The sequence below is a fragment of the Schistocerca cancellata genome, chromosome 3 (genome assembly GCF_023864275.1).
Source record: "Schistocerca cancellata isolate TAMUIC-IGC-003103 chromosome 3, iqSchCanc2.1, whole genome shotgun sequence".
In the NCBI taxonomy this organism is placed as follows: Eukaryota; Metazoa; Arthropoda; class Insecta; order Orthoptera; family Acrididae; genus Schistocerca; species Schistocerca cancellata.
This window is the reverse complement of record NC_064628.1, coordinates 481,119,677-481,144,265: the sequence shown is the minus strand read 5'-3', so window position 1 is coordinate 481,144,265 and position 24,589 is coordinate 481,119,677. Positions and strand designations below refer to the sequence as shown.

The window sequence follows — 24,589 nt, the reverse complement described above, 5'->3', positions numbered from 1 at the left end:
TCTGCTGTGGTTACAAAAGAATATAATTGTTGTGACTCGCCGATCTTTCTAAGTGCCGCCGCGCAGTTACGCGCATCCTATACATGCGGCGCTGTCTGCGAGCCATGCAGCAGCTGCGCCACCTAAGCGGCCAGCCAGCCAGTGGCCGCTAGACTTGGACTCAGTGCTGATTTGACTGTTACTGTGTACGCATGTCTTACCTTGTCTACTTGCTCTGTGACTTACATGTGTTGTGTCATTTTAGAAATATATGTGTTCAACTTGACGTTATAACAATTGGCGACGAGGTAGTGGATTTTTTTCTTTTCATCGTTGAACCACAGGTTTCCTTGGCTACTTCAAAGCAACTATTGCAAGGTCTCATTGAACAGCAAACGCTTCTCACATCGGCGATTCGCGATTTCGTCGTGGCATCCAATGCGGGGCATTTCTCGCCGTTGTCTATACCACCTTTCCCTCCTTACGACGAGACGGCAGAAGACTGGTCTGATTACGAAAAACATCTTCGACAGCACTTCTTGGCATTTCATGTCGCGGACGAACAAATGTATAATTCTCTGTTCCTTTCATGGATTTCACCTCAAATGTATCGGTTGTTGTCGCAATTGGCTCCTTTGAAAGATCCTGCGTCTATGTCCTTTGCTGACATGAGCTCACTTCTGTGCGTATATTTCCAAAAGCACAAACATGTGGTAGCCTCTCGTGTTGCCTTTTATCGCTGTCAAAAACAACCACATCAATCTTATCGCGCTTGGGTTGCTGAACTTCTCGGACTCAGTAGAAAGTGTCAATTTGTTACTGAAGTTCACAAAGAATCCTATGCCGATTCCATGGTATGGGATGCTATTATCCGGTCGGAGCCCGACAAAGAAGTTAGGCAACATGCCCTTCAGTTGGCAAATCCAACTCTAGATGAAGTCCTATCCATCGCGCAGTCGTTTGAAATTTCTTGCGCCGCTGGAGCGCAAATAGAGGCATGGGGTGACGTCAGGGATATACAACCTCTGTGCGCTGTTGACGACGCGTGCAGCGTGTCCCCACCAGGCGACGTGGCCGCAGTACGCTCCCAAGTGTGGCCTCGGCCTAACCGTAAACAAACCTCTAAGAAACTGCAGCAAAACCCCCGGCAACTTCCTTCATGTCCGCAGTGTTTTACGAAACATTCACGGGAGGATTGTCCCCAATGTTGGGCCATGTGTCACAATTGCAAAAAGAAGGGTCATGTGTCATCCGTTTGCAAATCTGACCGCATACATGATGTTCATGAACATGTCTATCAATTGTACTTCTTCCCTTTCAGGGAAGTTATTCCTCACAGTCCAAATACTTGGTCGAGATGTTCGCATGCAGGTGGATATTGGTTCTGCTGCCACTATCATCAATTCTCAGACGTATCTTCAGTTGGGTTCTCCAACCCTATCACCTGTCACTAGGCAATTACAGACATACAATAAACAGAAGATTTCTCTCTTGGGACAATTTGATGCTGAGGTATCTTACAAATCTGTCGTTCGCACTGATCCCATTTTTGTGGTCGACCATAGTAACGCAGAGAATCTTTTTGGTTTCAATGCCTTTCGCGTTTTTGGGTTCCCCATAGATGACTCTGTCAATATCATATCTGATGCCATTCCTTATGCTCAATTGGATTCCTTGTCGACGTCATTTTCGTCCCTTTTTTCTCCTGGGTTAGGCCGTGCAAACGATTTTGAAGCTCATATCATGCTCAAACCCACTGCTCGGTCTAAGTGGCCCTTCGTGATCGGGTCAAACGGGAGCTGGATCATCTCACTGCTTCAGGGGTCTTGCTTCCTGTCTCTTCAAGTGAGTGGTCCTCTCCTGTCATTGTCGTTGCTAAGCCTAATGGTGATATTTGTCTCTGTGGCGATTTCAAAGCCACTGTAAATGCCCAATGCCTCATCGACACTTACCCTATGCCCCGACCTGAAGAACTGTTCACTAAACTTGCTGGAGGCCAGTATTTTTCTAAATTTGACCTGTCAGAAGCTTATCATCAACTCCCTCTCGACGCTGCTTCCCGGCAGTTCCTGGTGCTTAACATGCCATTCAGCCTCTATCAATACCAACGATTCCCATTCGGGGTTGTCAGCGCCCCTGCTCTCTTTCAGCGCTTCTTGGAACAATTATTGTTCCCTGTCCCTGGGTATATAAATTACATGGACAACATTGTTGTCACTGGCTCCACCACTGAAGAACATCTTCAGAATCTCCGCCAACTTTTTCATGTCTTACAGATTGCCGGTCTTAAGTGTAACCTTCAGAAATCAAAATTTTTTCAGGCCTCTATCACGTACTTGGGGTTTCAAATCTCTAGGGATGGTATTTGTCCGCTTCAACAAACTGTCACTGCGATCCATGCCCTTCCTCGCCCTACATCTGTTAAGGAGCTACAGGCCTTCTCGGGGAAAATAGCATACTATCACAGGTTTTTACCGTCTGCTGCTTCGGTGGCTCAGCCATTGCATCGCCTGTTGCATAAATACGTGCCTTTTCACTGGTCCGCATCATGCAATGTGGCTTTCCAGAAATTGAAGACTATGCTGAAACAGGCCCCGTGCCTGGCTACTTATCGACCTGGCCAACATCTTGTTCTTGCCACGGATGCCTCTCAATACGGGGTTGGTGCAGTCCTTCCGCACTGTTTTTCTGACGGTTCTGAACAACCCATTGCTTATGCTTTCAAGACGCTCACGGATGCCCAACGAAAATATTCTCAAATTGAAAAAGAAGCTTTGGCCATTATTTATGCTCTGCATAAGTTTGGTGTTTTTCTTTGTGGATCCAAATTTCATCTTGTTACGGACCACAAACCACTTGTTTCCTTGTTTCATCCATCAAAGTCGCTTCCCGACAAGGCTGCACACCGCCTCCAGCATTGGGCTCTTTACTTGTCTAGTTTCAATTATGAGATTCATTTCCGGCCGATGGCTCAACACGCAAATGCTGATGCACTGTCTCGCCTTCCCATGGGTCCTGATCTGGTATTCGATAGGGACAAACTTTCGTGTTTCCACCTAGATGTTGCTGAGCAGCGGGTTGTGGACGGGTTCCCCATCACCGGGGGGACTGGCTGGCGGCTGCTACGGGTTCTGTCCCTACCATCTCAAGGGTTTTACGCTGTATTCAGAAGGGTTGGCCAGATCGTCCGTCCGCTAAGACTTCTGATCCGTTGCGGAACTACTACGCTTTGCGTTACCGCCTCACGGCTAGGGATGGGGTTATCCTCCTTTTGACCGAAAATGCTTCGCCGCGTGTGGTGGTACCTGCATTTTTGCGTGCTTCGGTCTTGCGCCTCCTTCACCAAGGGCACTGGGGTGTCTCTCGCACAAAATCTCTGGTGCACCATCATGTGTACTGGCCCGGCATCGACTCTAAAATCGCACACATGGTCGCTGCCTGTGGCCCTTGTGCGTCACAGGCCGCCGCCCTGAAGTCATCTTTGTCACCGTGGCCTTCGCCTGAGAAGCCCTGGGAGCATATTCATGCTGACTTCACAGGACCTTTTTTAGGTACTTATTGGCTACTCATAATTGATGTCTACTCTAAGTTTCCTTTCACTGTCCATTGCATGTCGCCTACCACTGTGGCAACCACAAATGCTGTAGCTCGCATTTTCTCTTTGGAAGGCCTACCCTCTACTCTTGTTACTGATAATGGTCCGCAATTTGCCTCTTCCGAATTTGCGGATTTCTGTGCCCGTCATGGTGTCATGCATGTCACGGCCCCGCCGTTCCATCCACAGTCAAATGGTGAGGCTGAACGACTGGTCCGCACATTTAAGGCACAGATGAGGAAACTCCTGACTTCTTCTGCTGCTGATGATGCGCTTCTCCAATTTCTGGCTTCTTACCGTTTCACCCCCATGGGCGACCACAGCCCGGCTGAGCTCTTACATGGCCAACAGCCCCGCATGCTACTTCATCTTCTGCGGCCTTCCACCTCACAACCGCGGATGCCTTCGCTTGGCCGGTTCACCGCCGGCGACCCTGTATGGGTACGGGGATATGGCAGGCGGCCAAAAAGGAGTCCTGGCCGCATCTTACGACACCATGGCCAACGCCTGTATGAAATCCAGACGGACACGGGTGTTGCAGTGCGTCATTCAGACCAGCTTCGGCCTCGTGTGCCAGCAACGCCTGTTCCAAATGCAGCTACACCACCTTCGGCTCCACCTGACGCTCGGGATCTTGGCATCTCTCATTACTCACAACGCAGCCCTCTCACCATCATCTCGGTGCCAGCACTAGAACAGACGCCACCAGGAGACGTGCCCATGCAGGAACCAGATGACCATCATCTGTTGGAACAACTCTACCTGCCTCCTTCTCCTACGGATGCTGACACATCGCCCATGTCTCCTGTTATAACAACCGGACTTGCCGCAAAGGGCAGATTGGTGCATGGGGCCCCAGCAGATTCAACCCCTACGTCTCCTCTCATCTCGACCCGTTATCATCAGGGACAGTTCCATCCGTACGGGAAGCCGCCTCCTCGAAACTTTACGGCCAGTCAAACAACACCTATGGACGTTAGCCATCTACAGGCCACCTCCATCAAGACCAGTGCAAACAATTCAAATGGGGGAAAAGTGTTGTGACTCGCCGATCTTTCAAAGTGCCGCCGCGCAGTTACGCGCGTCCTATACATGCAGTGCTGTCTGCCAGCCATGCAGCAGCTGCGCCACCTAAGCAGCCAGCCAGCCAGCGGCCGCTAGACTTGGACTCAGTGCTGATTTGACTGTTACTGTGTACGCATGTCTTACCTTGTCTACCTGCTCTGTGACTTACATGTGTTGTGTCGTTTTTGGAATGTGTATATGTGTTCAACTTGACGTTATAACAATAATGTATTTATCATCTGTGCTATGTGGATATATGTGTGGTTTGTTCTATACAGGAACAGAGATTTTAACGAAAATATTTTATGTCCCTTTTTTAAAAAAAATAATACAGGAAGAAACAATAGCAGATGCATGTGGTGCTATGGTAATTGCTGAGCTTAATCCTTCTTAGCGTATAACATCTACTACTGAAATCAGAAGTGTAGGACAGAGTGTCACAACTAGAGGTTAGTGTACCTAGAAACATATGAGCGGCTTGGTCAGTACTTCAGTCCAGTGAATGATTTTAGAATCACGTGAAGTAATGCACACCAGAGATCACCAGAAGCAATTTCCACCATTTTTTGTTGCTGCTACACATGAGGTTTTGTTTTGTTCAGCATTTGTACATATTTCGTGTTCTATACATTTAAATGCTGTATAATACACTCCTGGAAATTGAAATAAGAACACCGTGAATTCATTGTCCCAGGAAGGGGAAACTTTATTGACACATTCCTGGGGTCAGATACATCACACGATCACACTGACAGAACCACAGGCACATAGACACAGGCAACAGAGCATGCACAATGTCGGCACTAGTACAGTGTATATCCACCTTTCGCAGCAATGCAGGCTGCTATTCTCCCATGGAAACGATCGTAGAGATGCTGGATGTAGTCCTGTGGAACGGCTTGCCATGCCATTTCCACCTGGCGCCTCAGTTGGACCAGCGTTCGTGCTGGACGTGCAGACCGCGTGAGACGACGCTTCATCCAGTCCCAAACATGCTCAATGGGGGACAGATCCGGAGATCTTGCTGGCCAGGGTAGTTGACTTACACCTTCTAGAGCACATTGGGTGGCACGGGATACATGCAGACGTGCATTGTCCTGTTGGAACAGCACGTTCCCTTGCCGGTCTAGGAATGGTAGAACGATGGGTTCGATGACGGTTTGGATGTACCGTGCACTATTCAGTGTCCCCTCGACGATCACCAGTGGTGTACGGCCAGTGTAGGAGATCGCTCCCCACACCATGATGCCGGGTGTTGGCCCTGTGTGCCTCGGTCGTATGCAGTCCTGATTGTGGCGCTCACCTGCACGGCGCCAAACACGCATACGACCATCATTGGCACCAAGGCAGAAGCGACTCTCATCGCTGAAGACGACACGTCTCCATTCGTCCCTCCATTCACGCCTGTCGCGACACCACTGGAGGCGGGCTGCACGATGTTGGGGCGTGAGCGGAAGACGGCCTAACGGTGTGCGGGACCGTAGCCCAGCTTCATGGAGACGGTTGCGAATGGTCCTCGCCGATACCCCAGGAGCAACAGTGTCCCTAATTTGCTGGGAAGTGGCGGTGCGGTCCCCTACGGCACTGCGTAGGATCCTACAGTCTTGGCGTGCATCTGTGCGTCGCTGCGGTCCGGTCCCAGGTCGACGGGCATGTGCACCTTCCGCCGACCACTGGCGACAACATCGATGTACTGTGGAGACCTCACGCCCCACGTGTTGAGCAATTCGGCGGTACGTCCACCCGGCCTCCCGCATGCCCACTATACGCCCTCGCTCAAAGTCCGTCAACTGCACATATGGTTCACGTCCACGCTGTCGCAGCATGCTACCAGTGTTAAAGACTGCAATGGAGCTCCGTATGCCACTGCAAACTGGCTGACACTGACGGCGGCGGTGCACAAATGCTGCGCAGCTAGCGCCATTCGACGGCCAACACCGTGGTTCCTGGTGTGTCCGCTGTGCCGTGCGTGTGATCATTGCTTGTACAGCCCTCTCGCAGTGTCCAGAGCAAGTATGGTGGGCCTGACACACCGGTGTCAATGTGTTCTTTTTTCCATTTCCAGGAGTGTATATTGAAGCTATTTGGAATATAATGTTAATTCTATAGGTAAAGAATTTTATGGTGAGTAAAATTCTTTATATTTTTAGAAATATTTATATAACACGTTGACTGTTAAGCCATATATCATCAACCATGCACTGTCTTGTACCTTGGAACAGAAGAAGGTCTTTTACCTTGAAACATATGATATTTGCAAATGAACTGCGTTTCTTTAATGTCTTAACAGTTTCACCCGTCTTGAAAATGGAAAGCTGTGTTAGTTTCCAAAAGCTCCTATTTCAAAATGTTTTTAACTTACATCTGACTTTTGATAATACTTCTGCTTAACTTAATTTTACCTACTGATTACTGGTGTGTAGTAGAGTAACAATGTAACAGATAGACTATTAAAAACAGCACTGACAAGATTTACCTGCCTGTGACTCTTTTATGAGAAAAATTTCAATCAAATATTTGCACCTAGGTATGTGACTATGATGTACCTAGGAATGAGTTTTCACATTTGGGAAAATCTTAATTTTCTGGATTAATTTTTGTAATGCAGAAGAAGACTTCAGGACATAAAAAGCGAATGCCATTATTTAAAAATGGAATAAGAAAATATATTAAAGTTCTATTACACAACAGGCAAAACCAAGAGTCTTGCCTTTTGCAGAGCGTGTACTTGACAACTGAGTTATACGATCATGACTCATCTTGAAGCTTGGATTCTACCATTGCTGCCATACAGTCACACCTTCTCTTGAAGCCCTTACCTGTCTCATACCTTATAAACTCCACAGAAGTTTTCCTGCACTCATGTTATGCACTGTTTCTGATGAAACTGAATGTTAGAAGAAAGAATAGAAATAAGGGAAGCTGAGTGATTGTGAACCTTCCTATGAAATAGTTTACAGATTTACTTATGTTCAAGATGATCAGAAAAGTTGGTTCAAGATGTTCAGAAAAGCTGTCCTCAACACAAAAATTGGTTGAAAGTGACAATGTTTGACTGGATATTGCCCTATTGTAGGTCGTATTGTTTATCCTTCCTATAGTGCGCAGCTACAGAGGAAACTATACGTTAATGTGGAATTCCATGTAAGGGCTGTAAGGACAAGATAAGAGATCAAGAATCGTATGGAAGCATAAAGACAGTTGTTTTACCTTCAACCTATTTGTCAGTGGGACAGGAAAGGGAATGACTAGCATGGTACAAGGTACCCTCTGTCACACACCACAGGGTGGCTTGCAGAGTATCAGGGTTGCCACAAGCTTCCCCAAGTAAAATTCCCTGATATCTTCCCAATTTCCAGACAAGTTTTAGCATTTTTCCCTGACAAATTCTGAGATCTCAAGGGTGAGTAAAGACTTAAGCTGACAAAAAATATAGGGACTTTTGTATTTCTAAACATGTGAGTAAAAATCTTAAATACTCACATCAACATCTTTTGTAATGAACTGTTTTTAGATGGAGAAAGCAAGCCAAATGGTATCTGTGTTTCATTAAAACTAGTGATGTTATTTTATTTCAACAAAACAAATCATATTTGGTAACAAAAATACACATTTCCTTAGAGTCGCAAGACAGATTTAAAATACCTTCACTGATTTCATAAATGACCTCAGAAAAAAGTCAGACGCTTGAAAGAAGTGTGTAAGGCGGAGACGAGTTGCATAAACCAACACTGTAGACGACCGTCACTAAAATGTTGGTTCTACTATGTTCGTTATTGTCAGTTATTACCCACTGTGTTACATCTATTATTTTAGAGGTATTGTGTGACTGCCCGCTTAGTTGAGTGGTAACGTGTTTGCCTACCATGCAGCAGGCCCGGGTTCGATTCCTGGCCGGGTTGAAGATTTTCTCCGGCCATGGACAGGGTGTTGTGTTGCCTCATCATCATTTCATGATCACAGATGTGCAGGTCACCCATTGTGGCATCACCTGAACAAAGACTTGCAACCCGGTGGCCGAACATACTTTCTAATATATGAACTACTTTCAAAGTGCCAAAATGTACTAGCATAAATAAAATGTCTATAAAATGCCGCACTGTACAATGTACTTGTGATGAGACAGTCGCGGTTCCTGAAATTCACTGGCAGGCCTGATCCTTTAAGAGATACCCACAGAAATGGCCTGCAGTTTTGGCCCATCGTGGAACTCCACTCGTGTGGCCATGTGTCACAGACACCATGTTGAGGAAATGAAACTGTGGTGATCAATCCATACAACAGACAACTTGTGTGAGTACTCTGAGAATTAATACTAATGAGGATACATAACAAGGCACCATGAAGACGTTCGTTGAGCCGAACAGGCACACAGAAAAGACAATCACACTTTCACAACTAAATTTTTAGCCATAGCCATGTCAGAAAATGAGAGCACAAACACTTTCACATAAGCACTCAAACACAACTCATGCACACATAACCACTGCCTCTGGCTGCTGTTCAACAGTCTCTGAGAATCACATCCAAACAAACCACTCCTCACCTCTTGCTGGCAGCTGCTAGGCTAGCAGCAAGAGGTAGTGGCAGCACTGACTGCAAGCTGAGTGGAATGGTAGGAAGGGGAGAAGCAGTAAGAATGAGGGAGTAGGGAAGCAGTGCATGTACTCAGCTGCATCCAGCCAGCGACTATGCATGACATCTCAGTAAACAAACCGTTTCATCTACTGAGACAAAAACAAGATTTTTACAGTGTTCTTTTCAAATTTCCCTGATATTGCACTGATTTCTCTGATATTCCCTGATTTCCAGAACTTGTGGCAACCCTGAGTATGTAGGTAAATTTAGATGCTAACTATGATGTAATCTGATTTTTTCATGTACACAAAACAGTGTCAAAACTTAAAACTACTTTATATGCCAGAAAAAATTACAGTGCCAACAAGGGATGCAAGCTCAGGTCTGTGGATTATAAAAAGATGCTACTCATACATACAGACAATTTGGAGTGATGAGTGGTGGTGGGAGACTACTATTGTCTGTTGTACATAGAAAGCAGAGTGTATATATGTCCAGGATTTCCTCCCATGCCCCTGGATCAATTATAAACAAATTTGGCACAGAAACAGCACACCTCATAACCTCCAAGCTCCAGTGGGAGAGGAGATACTGGCACAAACTTTTCTTTTCAGTCTTTGGTTCACTTTGTGTTAACGTGCCTCAGCAATGCCTTTGTGACGAGTGTATCATCGTCGCTGGCGTTGCACTGCTCCAGTGTATAAGACACTGAGAGCAATAGACATTGATTTGACTGGACAGTTTAATAAGCAGCAGCTTATGGGTGGCCCTAAAGTTTTTCGTGGACTACGAATGGAGTTCACCTGTTGACCTACCAAACCAACCTGCTTTGCAGGGCAGCCTACATGTCATGAACAAGAGAGTTTTCCAGGCCCTGACATGCAGGCTGCCCTGCAAGACAGGTGTGTTGTGCTGGAGTAATATTGGCCATGGCCTGCTTTATTGACCAGCTTTGTATGGCAGCCTATATGTCAGGGAAAACATGATTTTCACGATCCCCCCCCCCGCACCCCGATGTGTAGCCTGCCTTGCTCTGCAGTGTGGGAGTAGTATCACCATGGTTTATTGAACTGTACTGCAAGGGCAAAATGTATTGATGAGCAAGGCTGGCGCATGTTGCGATGGATAGAGAAGGGGATGGGCAGAACAATGGGGAGGAGGAAATGAACAAAGAGACGGGGAGAAGGAGATGAAGATACAGAGTGGAGAGGAGGAGACAAAAAGATAGAGGTGGGTAGATGAGGTGGACAGACAGAGGGAAGAAGAGGTGGAGGTGTGTTTAATATATGTGTTGAATGTATACATGGGCAGAGCTGCAGGAAAATGACTAGCTGACAATAAAATGCATTACAAATCATACAAGAAAAATGTTTCAGAAATAAAATATAACTTGTTAATTCACTGTTCCTTACAACTGCTCTCTAATAGCATTTGTCTTTTTTAGACCACTGTCTGGACACACCTTGTTTCCAGTAATTATACATCATATTTCTGCATGTGTTTTTTTCCATATTTGAAGTCTTGAAGAATATGTTAATTACGACTATGTTATCACAAAGAAAAATATGTGGCTTTAAAAGGTGTGAAGAATGACCATTTCTGGAACCAACAGAAGATTCTCGCTACTGGAAATATCTTGCTTTTTTAGTAGTGTAGTTGGACAGGGGGACTATCCCATAGACAAGTGGTAGACTTAAAAAGTTTTTGTGGTTGATTTATATGACTGTTCTGCTGCTTTTGTGAATATTTATCTCTACTAAGGTGAATAAAGTGCTTATGGGAAGAAGAAGAAATTATGATCATATTTGACTCGACTAATGTAAATGGCACTTTGTCCACTCAGGTTACTGTGTTGGCATATGTTTTCCACATACAAGATGGATTTAAAATTGTAAATTGGACTGAACAACAAGAAATTTTTTTATGAACATACAATGCCCAACTATCACAAACTCAGTCCTGTGCTATAGTAGGTGACCATGACATTTTAACAGAATTCCAGTTCCTCTGTGTATTACAGCCCCTACTGTAATCACCAATTCACATAACAAGATAGTGGTGAACGATAATTAGATGCCTGTAATACAATGTTAAAAAAATAAGCACCTTCTACAAATGTTGGGCATAAAGTATCGGTGGCGTGTCACTGCTTGCAGCAGTGATCTGTGGAACATTCCCATACCCTTAGACCAAGTTCTCAATGTCCGTGAAGTGCAAATCCACGTCAAGATTGACATGTGAGCAGCAGTGGCCACCTGAATATCACCCAAGAAAGAAAAAGGAGCACATGCTGCAAATGCTACGTGTGCCTCTGGAAAGACTGCTATCACTGACACCATGACTGATGAGCACAACTACTCTAATGTCCTGAAAGAACAACTGAAGAGTAGAATGGCACTCTATTGTCACCAGTGATGAGAGCATGTTCTGTTTACATGCAAGTGATGGACGCACACATGCATAGTATAGATGTGGTGAACGGCTTTTTCTGGAGTGCATTTGTCCGTGACTCACATGCTTCATGGTGGGAGGCATCAGTTACAGCACACAGTCCTGTTTGATGTTTCTGCAGGGCAAAGCAACCAGTGCCCACTACATTGCACAGGTTGTTATCCCCTTAACAGTATCTTCTCAAGCAGCTGTAGGCCATATTAAGACATGCCTCAATGTACCAAGTTTATTTAGTTTGCACAGATACAAATGAAGCTTTTTGACGGCAGGAAATTTCTTTCACAAATATGGTTAAACTTTTGCAGAAATACACAGAAATCTCACACTCACCAGCAAACTTGGAAGACAAACTGAGAAACTCTTAGCCTGGGGAATTTCAAAAGCCATGTCACCATCAGTTTCTAAGTCTTTACTATTACTCATAAATTCCCTTGAGTCTGGACACACTGCCCAATAGTTATACCCTGACATTGTTCTTTATTAATTATTTCATTTTTTGCAATTATAGTGGCAACCTATGGAAATAATAATATCAAGGAATAACAAACTGTAATTCACTGAAATGATGAGTGGAACACAATGGCAACACTGAATAAATTGTGTGGTTTTATGTCAGAGAGGAACACAGTTGAATGTAATAGTAATTATTATAGTAACAGTACATTAACTATAGGGCATACAGAGAAAACACAAACAATGCTTAAAGTGTTGTGGGGTTTGGTAAACTGGTCATTTTTCAGGAGGGAACTCCTGTTCGGAAATGAACTGTTTGAGCCATGTGGGGCGTCAAAATTTGAGAACAGATTGGATATGGTGACGTGTGTTCATTTCCTTAAGAGACACAATGGCACCCCATAGCACAGTAAATTACAAAATAGGTTCAAATTTTGGACTCACAACTTGGTTGCATACAATGTAGAGACTAAACTGAACCGCGTTACTTCTAACCTCCCAGCACACCTGGATTTCTGTCTGCTCAAGTGTGAGCATTTACTATCCTCTCCTGAGTGAACATGCATTCATCATTGAACAACACCACAGTGGAGAAATGTAATCTAAGTATGTGGCATCGTGAATACCATTGCACAAGCTGTACTCATTCTTAATAACCCTCCACTACTGTTGCCTGAACTTTCTGCAGATGGTATGGATGACGTACTTATCATAGTCAACATTTCACACATTTACGTGACACATGCCCAGTGCTCATACCACTCAGCAAGTGCTAGTGGGTCATTCCTCTTTGAGGTGTTTCAAAATGCCCTCCTCAGTATCAACTGTTTGACCTATGCAAGTAGCCAATTTCAGGGTTTTTACACTTAATACAGAACAGAATTGCAGAATAATTGATATAATATTCAAAAGTCCTGCCATATGTCCAGCAAATTTTTCAACAGCATGCAGTACTACTGTGTACACACTAAAATGTAGCATGCACTGAAAAGAAACTCTCCTGTGCATTCATGTTGCAATTCTCGAAACACTCCAGGCAGAAAATACAGTAGTTACCTACAAGTTTTCTGTCTCTCTTATTCGTCTCTCAAGTGCTTCGAACAATAAATGATGCATGGTATTTCTATTCTGAAGTGTTTCCGCATACAATCAGGCAGCAACTATGTGACTGACATCAATTCTGCTGCATGTCAGCAGCACATTGTTCACTGTGATACTCGTGTAATGTCACAACAGTACTGCACTGGTGCAGAACACAAGTATCCAATTATGATGAGAACAAATGCTCACTGAAAGATGTAGTGCATGCACAGGTTGACTAATAGGTGCAGTCCATGTGTCTTTCTTAAACTTTGGCTAGTGCTTTGCATTACTCAGAACACAAAACAATCAAAGAAGAATGGATGAATTATCACCCTGCAGCAGAGTGTGCATTGATCTGAAACTTTCTGGTAGATTAAAACTGTATGCTAGACCAGGACTCGAACCTGGGACCTTTGCCTTTCTCAGACCACTTCTCTATTGACTGAGCTATCCGTGCACAACTAATGATCTTCCCTCACAGCTTTAATTCTACCATACCTCATTTCTTACCTTCCAAGCTTCACAGAAGTTCTCCTTTCGACCTTCTGGGACTAGGTTGAAGGTGAGGTAGTGATGGAAGTAAAGCTGTGCCTGGACAGCTCAGTTGGTAGAGTACTTGCTTGTGAAAGGAAAAGGTCCAAAGTTTCAATCCAGGACTGGTACACAGTTTTAATCTGCTGCTAAGTTTAAGAAGAAACTCTGGCCACCACCATTCTCACACTGAGATGCTTCACAGGGTCAAAACTATGCATTTCTGGGAAGGAGTTTTCTCTTTAAAAAAATGACCAGGTTGCCATCCTCCACAACACACTGAGAGTTGTCAGTGTTTTTCTGTACATCCAGTGTAATGTTCACTGTGCTATTAATACTAAAATGAGTGTTTCTTCCATTCCGTTCACTGGTAATGCATAGCAAAAATGATGGTGCACTGGCACAATTTCAGTTCTTAAGTTAAAAAAAGGGAAAGAAGAAGAGCCAGATTGCTCTTCATGTTTCCCAAGTCGTACACTGTACAGAATCAATATATGACAGTAGTGGAAGAGGATGCATAAAGTTCAAGGCTAGAAATCTTTAGGCTGTCAAACATCCTGTCTTTACAACAATTGCAAGTATGATATATAACTCTAGTAAAAAGCAAAATCTTAAATATATAACCAGTTTTTATGTAGATGACGAAGGCAATGACATGTAAAATAACTACATATGATAAATATCTGATCTTACCTGTCCTTATTAAGAAGCAGATTGTTACCCGTAGGATTCAGGTCTTCTCCTGTTTCTTGATCTACGTCTTTCATTGACAATGAAACTTTCTGACCAGTGCATGAAAGTACCTTGACCTGTACCACATAAAAAAAAATGTGTAACTGACTTATAATAAATTGTATCAAAAGTTAAATTCACTTGAGAAAACTATAAAATGATGAGACACAGTCACTGGCTAGTTCACACCCTCAGGAGGTGAACATTTTAGTGCTGCCAATAGACAGATACACAAGTACACTAAACCATTTTAGTTTTTGGAACTATATGTTGCTACTGCAGGGAGGAAATGGGGATAGTCTGGTGGAGGTTGCACAGAAACGCAAATCACCCAGCCCAGTATGAGAGGGACCCTTCAGTTGGAGGGAGAAGCTGAGAGACAAACATTAAGGGGCGAGCAGTATCAGATGAATATGTAGGAAGGCTATGAGACAAGATTAAGAAGAATACATAATGAAGAATAACAAAGGACTGTATCTACTTTAGCAACCACAGTTTAAATCATTTTCAAACATCTCGTTTAATATTTCCATACCTCAATTGTAGCTGTGGTTGTTTATGTATGAGTCTCAGAAAAAAGATATTGTCCAATATTTTTCTCACACTCTTTGATGTTAAAGTAACATAATCCACAAGAACAAAAAGAAAATTTATTGGTCTGGCAGACAAATAATGTGTTTTACTAGGTAGAAAATTCACACTTTTCAACATAATCTCCTTTTAGTCAACAGACTTTCTCCACAATTATTGCAACCTCAAAAGTCTGCAAAATATTTATCTATGGCTACCATAAACTCTTCATTAGATTCAAAACCTCTCCCAACTAATGTGGGAATAGGTGGAAGCCAAAGAGTGAAAATTATGTTAAACAAGGTGGATCTGTAGAATGTAAACTTTCACAGCTGGAAATGTCACAATTAATAAAACATTCTGTGCTATTATGTTGTGGTCGAATGAATTTCACATTAAAATCCAACATTTCTACCCCGTCTGTGGCGGAAATTTTCAATGGGGATTGTAGCTTCTTTGAATGTCTGATTCACACCATGGCTCTCTACTGACTTCAGCAAAATTCCACTTCTGTGCAGTGGTGTGACATCACGTATTTTGAGTACCTGAGCACAACTGACCATTATTGACTTCCATTGTCTGCTGTTGCAATCAGCCCATGGTGGAAGACTGGTATACACCTTCAGCAGCGAAAACCAGATCTCATTCAGTTTCATGGCTTTCTCCCTACTGAAATTCCTGGGATGTTCTACAATCTCTATGGCGTCTCTGTATAGCATTTCATGGTATCCACTTGTGGCTGCCAGAACTTTAGTCCTATAAAAATGAATATGGTGGTCTCCTGGCTGCAAACATGTTCTGAAACAACTAATCTGTCAATCTCGCCTCTTCTGCACCTGCCCTTGTGCTGTTCTAATCATTTTTGACCCTTCTTTTTATAGTAGTCATGTACACCTCCCCACAACTACATGGAATCCTATCAATTTCAGCTTTTTCCAGTGGCTAGTGAACATCCTTGGTCGACTTTAAGTGATATTGTACCTTCCAGGTGAGTTTGTAGATTACAGCGATGTTCCACTTTTTCAAGATTTTTCCTATGTGGTTAGTAATGTCCTTAATGAAAGACAGGAAAACTTTCAATTTCACTGGCACTTGAGCTTCACTATGATTTTTACATGGTGATCTTAACAGTCTTTTTACCTCAGTGAATGAATAAGCGTTCTTGAGTAATGCACTGGAGAGATATATTAATTCTGCATCAAGCAGCTCTTGTTCGCAGATTTTCGTTGCTCCATCCGCCATTGTTTTTATGATACCTTACTTTTGTTGTGGATGGTGTTTTGAATCTTGGTGTAGGTAAACGGTCTGTGTGGCCCAAGCTACCATCTTATTCCTTGAAAACTAGCACACCAAGAAAATTTAACCTTCTACTTGACTCTTCCTCCACAGTAAACTGAATCTTCGGATTAATCCCGTTGAGATGTTCATGAAAATGACCCAGTTTCTCCCTGCCATGATGCCACAAAGCAAACATACCATCCATATGCCAGAACTAAACATTCAGTTTCTTGTTCCAGTTTCCAATGCCTGATCCTCGAATTTTTCCACAAAGAGGTTCACTATAGGTGAGCTTAAGGGGCTCCCCATAGCGACACCATCCATCTGTTCATAGAAATCATCATTCCATTTGAAATAAGTGGTTGTGAGGCAACACTTAAACAGTTCTGCAATATCAGAAGGAAAAGTTTGACAGTTGTTGCAACACTTCATTGAACGGAACCATAGTGAATAGTGATTCTACAACAAAAACAACTAGAAGAGCACAAGGGTAACTACAGAAGAGGAAGACTGATGGATCAGCCATTGTGGCCAGCTTGTTGCTTTGCAGCAGAAAACCACCACATGCATTTTGGTAGTAATCAAGTACTGGCAGCCACAAGCGGATACCATGAAAGGCTGTACAGAGAGGCCATAGAGATAGTAAAACATCCCAGGAATTTTGACAGGAAGGAAGAGAGCATGAAATTTAATGACATGTGGAGTCTGTTGTTGAAGAAGATGTGAACCAGTCTTCTGCCATAGGGTGACAGCAGCAGCGGATGAGGGCAGTCGATAACAACCAATTGCGCTCGGATATTCAAGATGTGGCGTAATGCCATTGCAAGGAAACATGTGGAAACAGAATTTTGTTGCAGTCAGTAGTAAGCCAGGGTGGGAATCAGACATTCAAAGAAGCTACAATCACCTTTGATAATTAATTGTACATTTACATGACTAAACAGGAATTCACACTTAAGTGCCTGGCAGAGAGTCCATTAAGCCATCTTCAGCCTATTTCTCTACCATTCCACTCTAAAAGAGTGCAGGAAAAATTAACACTTAAATCTTTCCAAGCGAGCTCTGATTTCTATAATTTCTTTTGATCATCATTTCTCCCCACATAGGTTGCCACCAACAAAATATTTTTGCATTTGGAGGAGAAAGTTGGTGACTGAAATTTCATGAAAAGATCTCACCAGAAAGAAAAACACCATTGTTTTAATGATTGGCACCCCAACTTGCATAACATATCTGTGACACTCTCTCCCTTGTTTCACAATAAGACAAAACAAGCTGCCTTTCCTTGAACTTTTTTGGTGTCCTCCACCAATCCTATCTAGTACACGTCCCATACTGAGCAGCAACAATCCAGCAGAGGACGGGCAAGTAATCTCTTTAGTAGACCTATTGCGCCTTGTAAGTGTTCTGCCAATACAGCAGTCTTTGGTTGGCATTCTCTATAATAACATTTATGTGATTGTTCCAATCTCTGTTGTTCATAATTTTAGTGTTATAACAATTTGTACTTTAGATCCATTAGTTTTCATAATGGTAAATAACTTTTGGGAGGAGCTGTATTGTCCTGATTAAAGATCTTCATTTTTATTTATTTTACAATTTACATTTGTTCTGATACATTTTTTTCCATCCAATGGTCCACAAAGTGCACAATGTATTTGCCAGTTAATGTTTTGATATTTGGCAAGTAATTAACAAGAAGAATCTCTTTTGCATTCCAGATATCATTGACCATAAGGGTCATGGCAGATGAGACACACTTCATCTTTTTTGGATCAGCACCACTTGTTTTGTTCTTTCACTTCAGTATTGTAGTGGTGGACCCATGTTTCATTCAAAGACACAAATCAGCGCACAAAAGCAACAGGATTATTTTTACAGTGGTCCTAACTCTGATGAGTAATTTTCACTTTTTTGTGTGGTCAGCATTCAACAAATGTAACAACCATCTTTCACAAAGAGTTCCCATAATCTTAGTCTGTCAAATAAAATTTAGGCTCACTGGACAAAATATTCATCACCTACTTAAAAGAGCACACTGGTCACTCTAGAACATATGGTGTAGAATTACTACCACCAATAGGTCATACGATCCTCTACTGCAGTGAAATGGTGTGTATGTGTCTCCTGGTTGTATTAAATCAGGGTAATAACTTGGGATGATGGGGGATGTGACAAAATGGAAGAAATGAGCCATCATGTTTGGACATGTCCATGACCACATGGTGAGTGAAGATGCCAAACTTTTTGGTGTATCAACATGGACTGTCCAACATTTCTGCACGGAATGGAGTATTACTCAGAGCCATGTAACACAGCATAAGTACAGTGGCTGTAAAATGCTTCTAACAAACAGGAACTGAAGACATGCCTTGTTAATAACAATTGGTTTCAAACTTGTCAGGAACTTCTGCTGTCTGAGAGTGCTGATCCATCTCAACTGCTTTCCGAGTGAAGACTGTGTAGGGAACTGTGTGCAACAGACATTTGGAGTCAGCTACCTCGAAAAAAGTCTTGAAAGTGCTAAACAACATAGAGATTAGACAGTAACTGACTGGAGAGGAGAGGAGAGTTGTGGTGTAGTGTGGTATGGCATGACAAGTTGCGATCCTGTCACTTTTCCAATTATGCAAGATGTCGAGTACTTCAGGGTGGTCAAGGATATTATTAGTGTAAAAAGGCTGTGTGAACAAATCTAAGCTGCAGATAAAGCTGAAACCTGACTGACATATTTTGCATGAGAAACCAACATAACAAAACTAAAATTTCATTTTATCAGTTTGAGCAGGGCTGAGAAATTTCTCCTTTCCTTGTATTCTCATAACACACTTTTCCTTGCCTTTACTACTATAACAGTCATTGCTTCCAAAACTTAAAACTCCATTTCCTACTAACTAAAATAGGTTATTTTAAACAGTTAGCACTTGTTGTTGTTGTTGTTGTTGTTGTGGTCTTCAGTCCTGAGATTGGTTTGATGCAGCCCTCCATGATACTCTATCCTGTGCAAGCTTCATCATCTCCCAGTACCTACTGCAACCTACAACCTTTTGAATCTGCTTAGTGTATTCATCCCTTGGTCTCTCTCTACAATTTTTACCCTCCATCCTGCCCTCCAACACCAAATTGGTGATCCCTTGATGCCTCAGAACATGTCCTACCAACCGATCCCTTCTTATAGTCAAGTTGTGCCACAAACTTCTCTTCTCCCCAATCCTATTCAATATCTCCTCATTAGTTATGTGATCTATCCATCTAATCTTCAGCATTCTTCTGTAACACCACATTTTGAAAGCTTCTATTCTCTTCTTGTCTAAACTATTTATCGCCCACGATTCACTTCCATACAAGGCTACACTCCATACAAATACATTCAGAAACGACTTCCTGACACTTAAATCTGAACTCGATGTTAATAAATTTCTCGTCTTCAGAAACGCTTTCCTTGCCATTGCCAGTCTACATTTTATATTCTCTCTACTTTGACCATCATCAGTTATTTTGCTCCCCAAATAGCAAAACTCATTTACTACTTTAAGCATCTCATTTCCTAATCTAATTCCCATAGCATCACCCAATTTAATTTGACTACATTCCATTATCCTCGTTTTGTTTTTGTTGATGATCATCTTATATCCTCCTTTCAAGACAATGTCCATTCCGTTCAGCTGCTCTTCCAGGTCCTTTTCTGTCTCTGACAGAATTACAATGTCATCAGCGAACCTCAAAGTTTTTATTTCTTTTCCATGGATTTTAATTCCTACTCCGAATTTTTCTTTTTTTTCCTTCACTGCTTGCTCAATATACAGATTGAATAACATCAGGGAGAGGCTACAACCCTGTCAGACTCCCTTCCCAACCACTGCTTCCCTTTCATGTCCCTCGACTCTTATAACTGCCATCTGGTTTCTGTACAAATTTTAACTAACCTTCCGCTCCCTGTATTTTACCCCTGCCACCTTCAAAATTTGAAAGAGAGTATTCCAGTCAACATTGCCAAAAGCTTTCTCTAAGTCTACAAATGCAAGAAACGTAGGTTTGCCTTTCCTTATACCATTTTCTAAGATAAGTCGTAGGGTCAGTATTGCCTCACGTGTTCCAACATTTCTACGGAATCCAAACTGATCTTCCCTGATGTCAGCTTCCACCAGTTTTTCCATTCGTCTGTAAAGAATTCATGTTAGTATTCTGCAGCCGTGGCTTATTAAACTGATAGTTCAGTAATTTTCACATCTGTCAACACTTGCTTGCTTTGGGATTGGAATTATTATATTCTTCTGGAAGTCTGAGGGTATTTCACCTGTCTCATACACCTTGCTCAATAGATGGTAGAGTTTTGTGTGGCCTGGCTCTCCCAACGCTGTCAGTATTTCTAATGGAATGTTGTCTATTCCCGGGGCCTTGTTTCGAATATTTCATCTTCATCTACAATCTCTTCCATTTCTATAATACTGTCCTCAAGAACATTGCCCTTGTATAGACCCTCTATATACTCCTTCCACCTTTTTGCTTTTCCTTCTTTGCTTAGAACTGGGTTTCCATCTGAGCTCTTAATATTCATGCAAGTGGTTCTCTTTTATCCAAAGGTCTCTTTAATTTTCCTATAGGCAGTATCTATCTTACCCTAGCGATATGCACCTCTACATCCTTACATTTGTCCATAAGCCATCCCTGCTTAGCCATTTTGCACTTCCTGTTGATCTCATTTTTGAGACGTTTGTATTCCTTTTTGCCTACTTCATTTACTGCATTTTTATATTGTCTCCTTTCATCAATTAAATTCAATATTTCTTCTGTTACCCAAGGATTTCTATTAGCCCTCATCTTTTTACCTACTTGATCCTCTGCTACCTTTACTATTTCATCTCTCAAAGCTACCCATTCTTCTTCTACTGTATTTCTTTCCCCCATTCTTGTCAATTGTTCCCTAATACTTTCCCAGAAGCTCTCTACAACCTCTCGTTCTTTCAGTTTATCCAGGTCCCATCTCCTCAAATTCCCACCTTTTTACAGTTTCTTCAGTTTTAATCTACAGTTCATAACCGATAGATTGTGATCAGAGTCCACATCTGCCCCTGGAAATGTCTTACAATTTAAAACCCGGTTCCTGAATATCTGTCTTACCATTATATAATCCATCTGAGACCTTCCAGTATCTCCAGGCTTCTTCCATGTATACAACCTTCTTTTATGATTCTTGAACAAAGTGTTAGCTATGATTAAGTTATACTCTGTGCAAAATTGGCTTCCTCTTTCATTCCTTAATTGCATTCCATATTCACCTACTACGTTTCCTTCTCTCCCTTTTCTTACTATCAAGTTCCAGTCACCCATGACAATTAAATTTTCGTCTCCCTTCACTATCTGAATAATTTCTTTTATCTCATCATACATTTCATTAATCTCTTTGTTATCTGCGGAGCTAGTTGGCATATAAACTTGTACTACTGTGGTAAGCGTGGGCTTTGTATCTATCTTGGCCACAATAATGCGTTCACTATGCTGTTTGAAGTAGCTTACCCGCATTCCTATTTTCCTATTCATTATTAAACCTACTCCTGCATTACCCCTATTTGATTTTGTATTTATAATCCTGTATTCACCTGACCAAAAGTCTTGTTCCTCCTGCCACCGAACTTCACTACTTCCCACTATATCTAACTTTAACCTATCCGTTTCCCTTTTTAAATTTTCTAACCTACCTGCCCGATTAAGGGATCTGACATTCCACGCTCCGATCAGTAGAATGCCAGTTTTCTTTCTCCTGATAATGACATCCTCCTGAGTAGTCCCCGCCTGGAGATCCAAATGGGGGACTATTTTACCTCCGGAATATTTTACCCAAGAGGACGCATCATCATCATTTAACCATACAGTAAAGCTGCATGCCCTCGGGAAAAATTATGGCTGTAGTTTCCCCTTGCTTTCAGCCGTTCGCAGTACCAGCACAGCAAGGCCATTTTGGTTAGTGTTACAAGGCCAGATCAGTCAATCATCCAGACTGTAGCCCCGGCAACTACTGAAAAGGCTACAGCATAAGTTAGCACTTATGCACGCAAAAAAGAAAAAATCTCTGTTCCAATGGACCAGCATTTTCATGAAATCTTTTATAAAACTCTTCATTTTTTCAAAACTCCTTGCAATTTAAATCTGTCTCTGTACAACTTAAAATCGTCAATTACACAGAAAAGAAATCTTCTTACCTTGACCTTTTGCCCTCTGGTGACAACATCAGAAACATTCGTTACTCTCCCTTCACGTCGTAGTTGGGATATATGAACAAGACCTTCCCAACGCCGTCGAAGCCCTTCTAGTTGCACAAAGCAACCGAAGGGAACAATGTTTGCAACTTTTCCTGAATAAATCTGTAATAAAGAACAATACATTAATTAAGTGAGAAGTGGTATAGTGTGTGTGTGTGTGTGTGTGTGTGTGTGTGTGTGTGTGTTCCAAGCTCGCCCATACAGAAACCATGGTACACAAATTGCTGGTGTATAGTGGGCACAGTTTTTCTCCCTTCTCATTTTATTTTGTAGCCCAACACTAGTATTTTGTTATTAACAAAATGTTTCTGTGCAAACAAAAACCACTTCTACCAATATGCTGGTTCACAGCTGTGAGATGTGTCAGATGGCTTGTTTATCAAGAATCAGGCAATGCCATGACTTATTAGCAAACTTCTTTCGTAACTCAGAAATTAAAACAGTCTTTGTGTCCCCAGATGGAAAACATTTTATGCATAGTAGAAAGATGCCTAGAAAAGCCAGAGCCCCAGTATAGTAAAAGCTGTCACAGAGTTTTGGTTATGTAATCCATAACAGGATTGTTTTGTAAGGTAGCCTGCATTTATAAAACTCAGAATGAGTTCGCCTCAAAGACGAAATTTTATGTAAAGAGTGATCAAACAAGGAAAATAGTATCTATTTCTTTCAAAATAGTATTGATATGTAAAGGATAGATTGCTTCTCATCACACAGAGAAGGTGTTGAGTCACTGACTGGCACAATGACAATGACTGCTAAATATTTAAGCTTTCAGAAAAAAAAGTCCTTCTTCTGAAATAGAAAACACACAGTCACACAAGCACAGCTCACACATGCATGGCCACTGTTTCTGAGCACTGCAGCCCAACTGCAGGCTATGGCTGCATCTGATGCGAGCAGCAATTTGCTGGACTGGGTGGTGAAGGTAAGAACAAGGCACAGCATGGGAAAAGAGGAAGGATAGCAGGGTACAGGAGGATGGAGTTGCAGATGCAGTCATTGCCCACAGTCAGGCCCCAGGGCCTGGAGACAGTGGCTATGTATGTGTGAGATATGCTTGTGTCAATGTGTGTGTTTTCTATTTCAGAAGAAGACTCTTTTGTCCAAAAGCTTAAATGTTTAGCAGTCTTTCTCCTGCCTATGACTCAATGCCTCTTCTATGTGGTGAGTAGCAATTTGTCCTCGTTATACTGATGTTAATTTCATCCTGGACTTCCCATTCTTTCACAATAATTATTTATTTCTGAATGTGTACTAGCAAAATTAATAATCAGAAAGTTCTGGCTCTGTAGCAACGTGGGTGAGTGTCAGATAACAAATCCAATGACCATCTAACAGTTGTCCATCAGAGTGAATGGTCATCATCAACTTTGGGCAAGAGCAGAGTTGACTACCCAGTGGAAGAACACCCTACCGTGCACAACGTGCTTGATTTCAATGGCTACTCCACAACTTGTGCCATATGGATCCTCTCCCCTCTCCCCCAAACACAACCTTCTCTGAATAACGTTTATGGGAACTGTTCTTGCAACACAATCCTTTAATGCTATAATCTGTCTGGCCTCAATCTCTGCTAGCCCCTGTGGCCCACACCCACATCCACCGCCGCCCCAACAGCCTGACTCCAATCATCCTGCACTTGCACCTCCCACTTCACAGTATCCCTCTTCCTCTCTTCTGTCTGCCCCTCCCACACTACTCCACCACGTCACTGTGCAAAACTCTGCCTGCAGATAGAACTCACTCACCAGTGCCACATTCCTATCCTACGTGCTTGCTGCCTCTAACACTCCTTCTATACCCTCCCTTTTGCTTCCCACCTCCTTTCTCCCCTCATTCACTCTATGCTACACATCCCAATGAAGCTGAAGTGAATGCACAATACAGTCAGCCACAACACTGAAACTGTGCACGTGTATGTTAGTGTGATATGTTTGTGTGTATGTAGTATGTTCATTCTATTACTACTGAAGAAGGATTCATCTAACAGCTAGGATCACTCTCAGTCTCATTT

General features: G+C 42.5%; 1 protein-coding gene across 1 annotated transcript in view; it reads right to left on the bottom strand.

Annotated features, from left to right (window-relative positions):
- LOC126175246 (ATP-dependent RNA helicase DHX8) overlaps positions 1 to 24,589 on the bottom strand; it is a 142,469-nt gene that overhangs the window by 91,704 nt on the left and 26,176 nt on the right. The window contains exons 5-6 of the mRNA XM_049921887.1: positions 22,516 to 22,677; positions 14,429 to 14,544 (exon numbers count right to left, since the gene is read on the bottom strand). Of these exons, the coding sequence (XP_049777844.1) occupies positions 14,429 to 14,544; positions 22,516 to 22,677 (278 nt within the window). The remainder of the gene's footprint in view (positions 1 to 14,428; positions 14,545 to 22,515; positions 22,678 to 24,589) is intronic.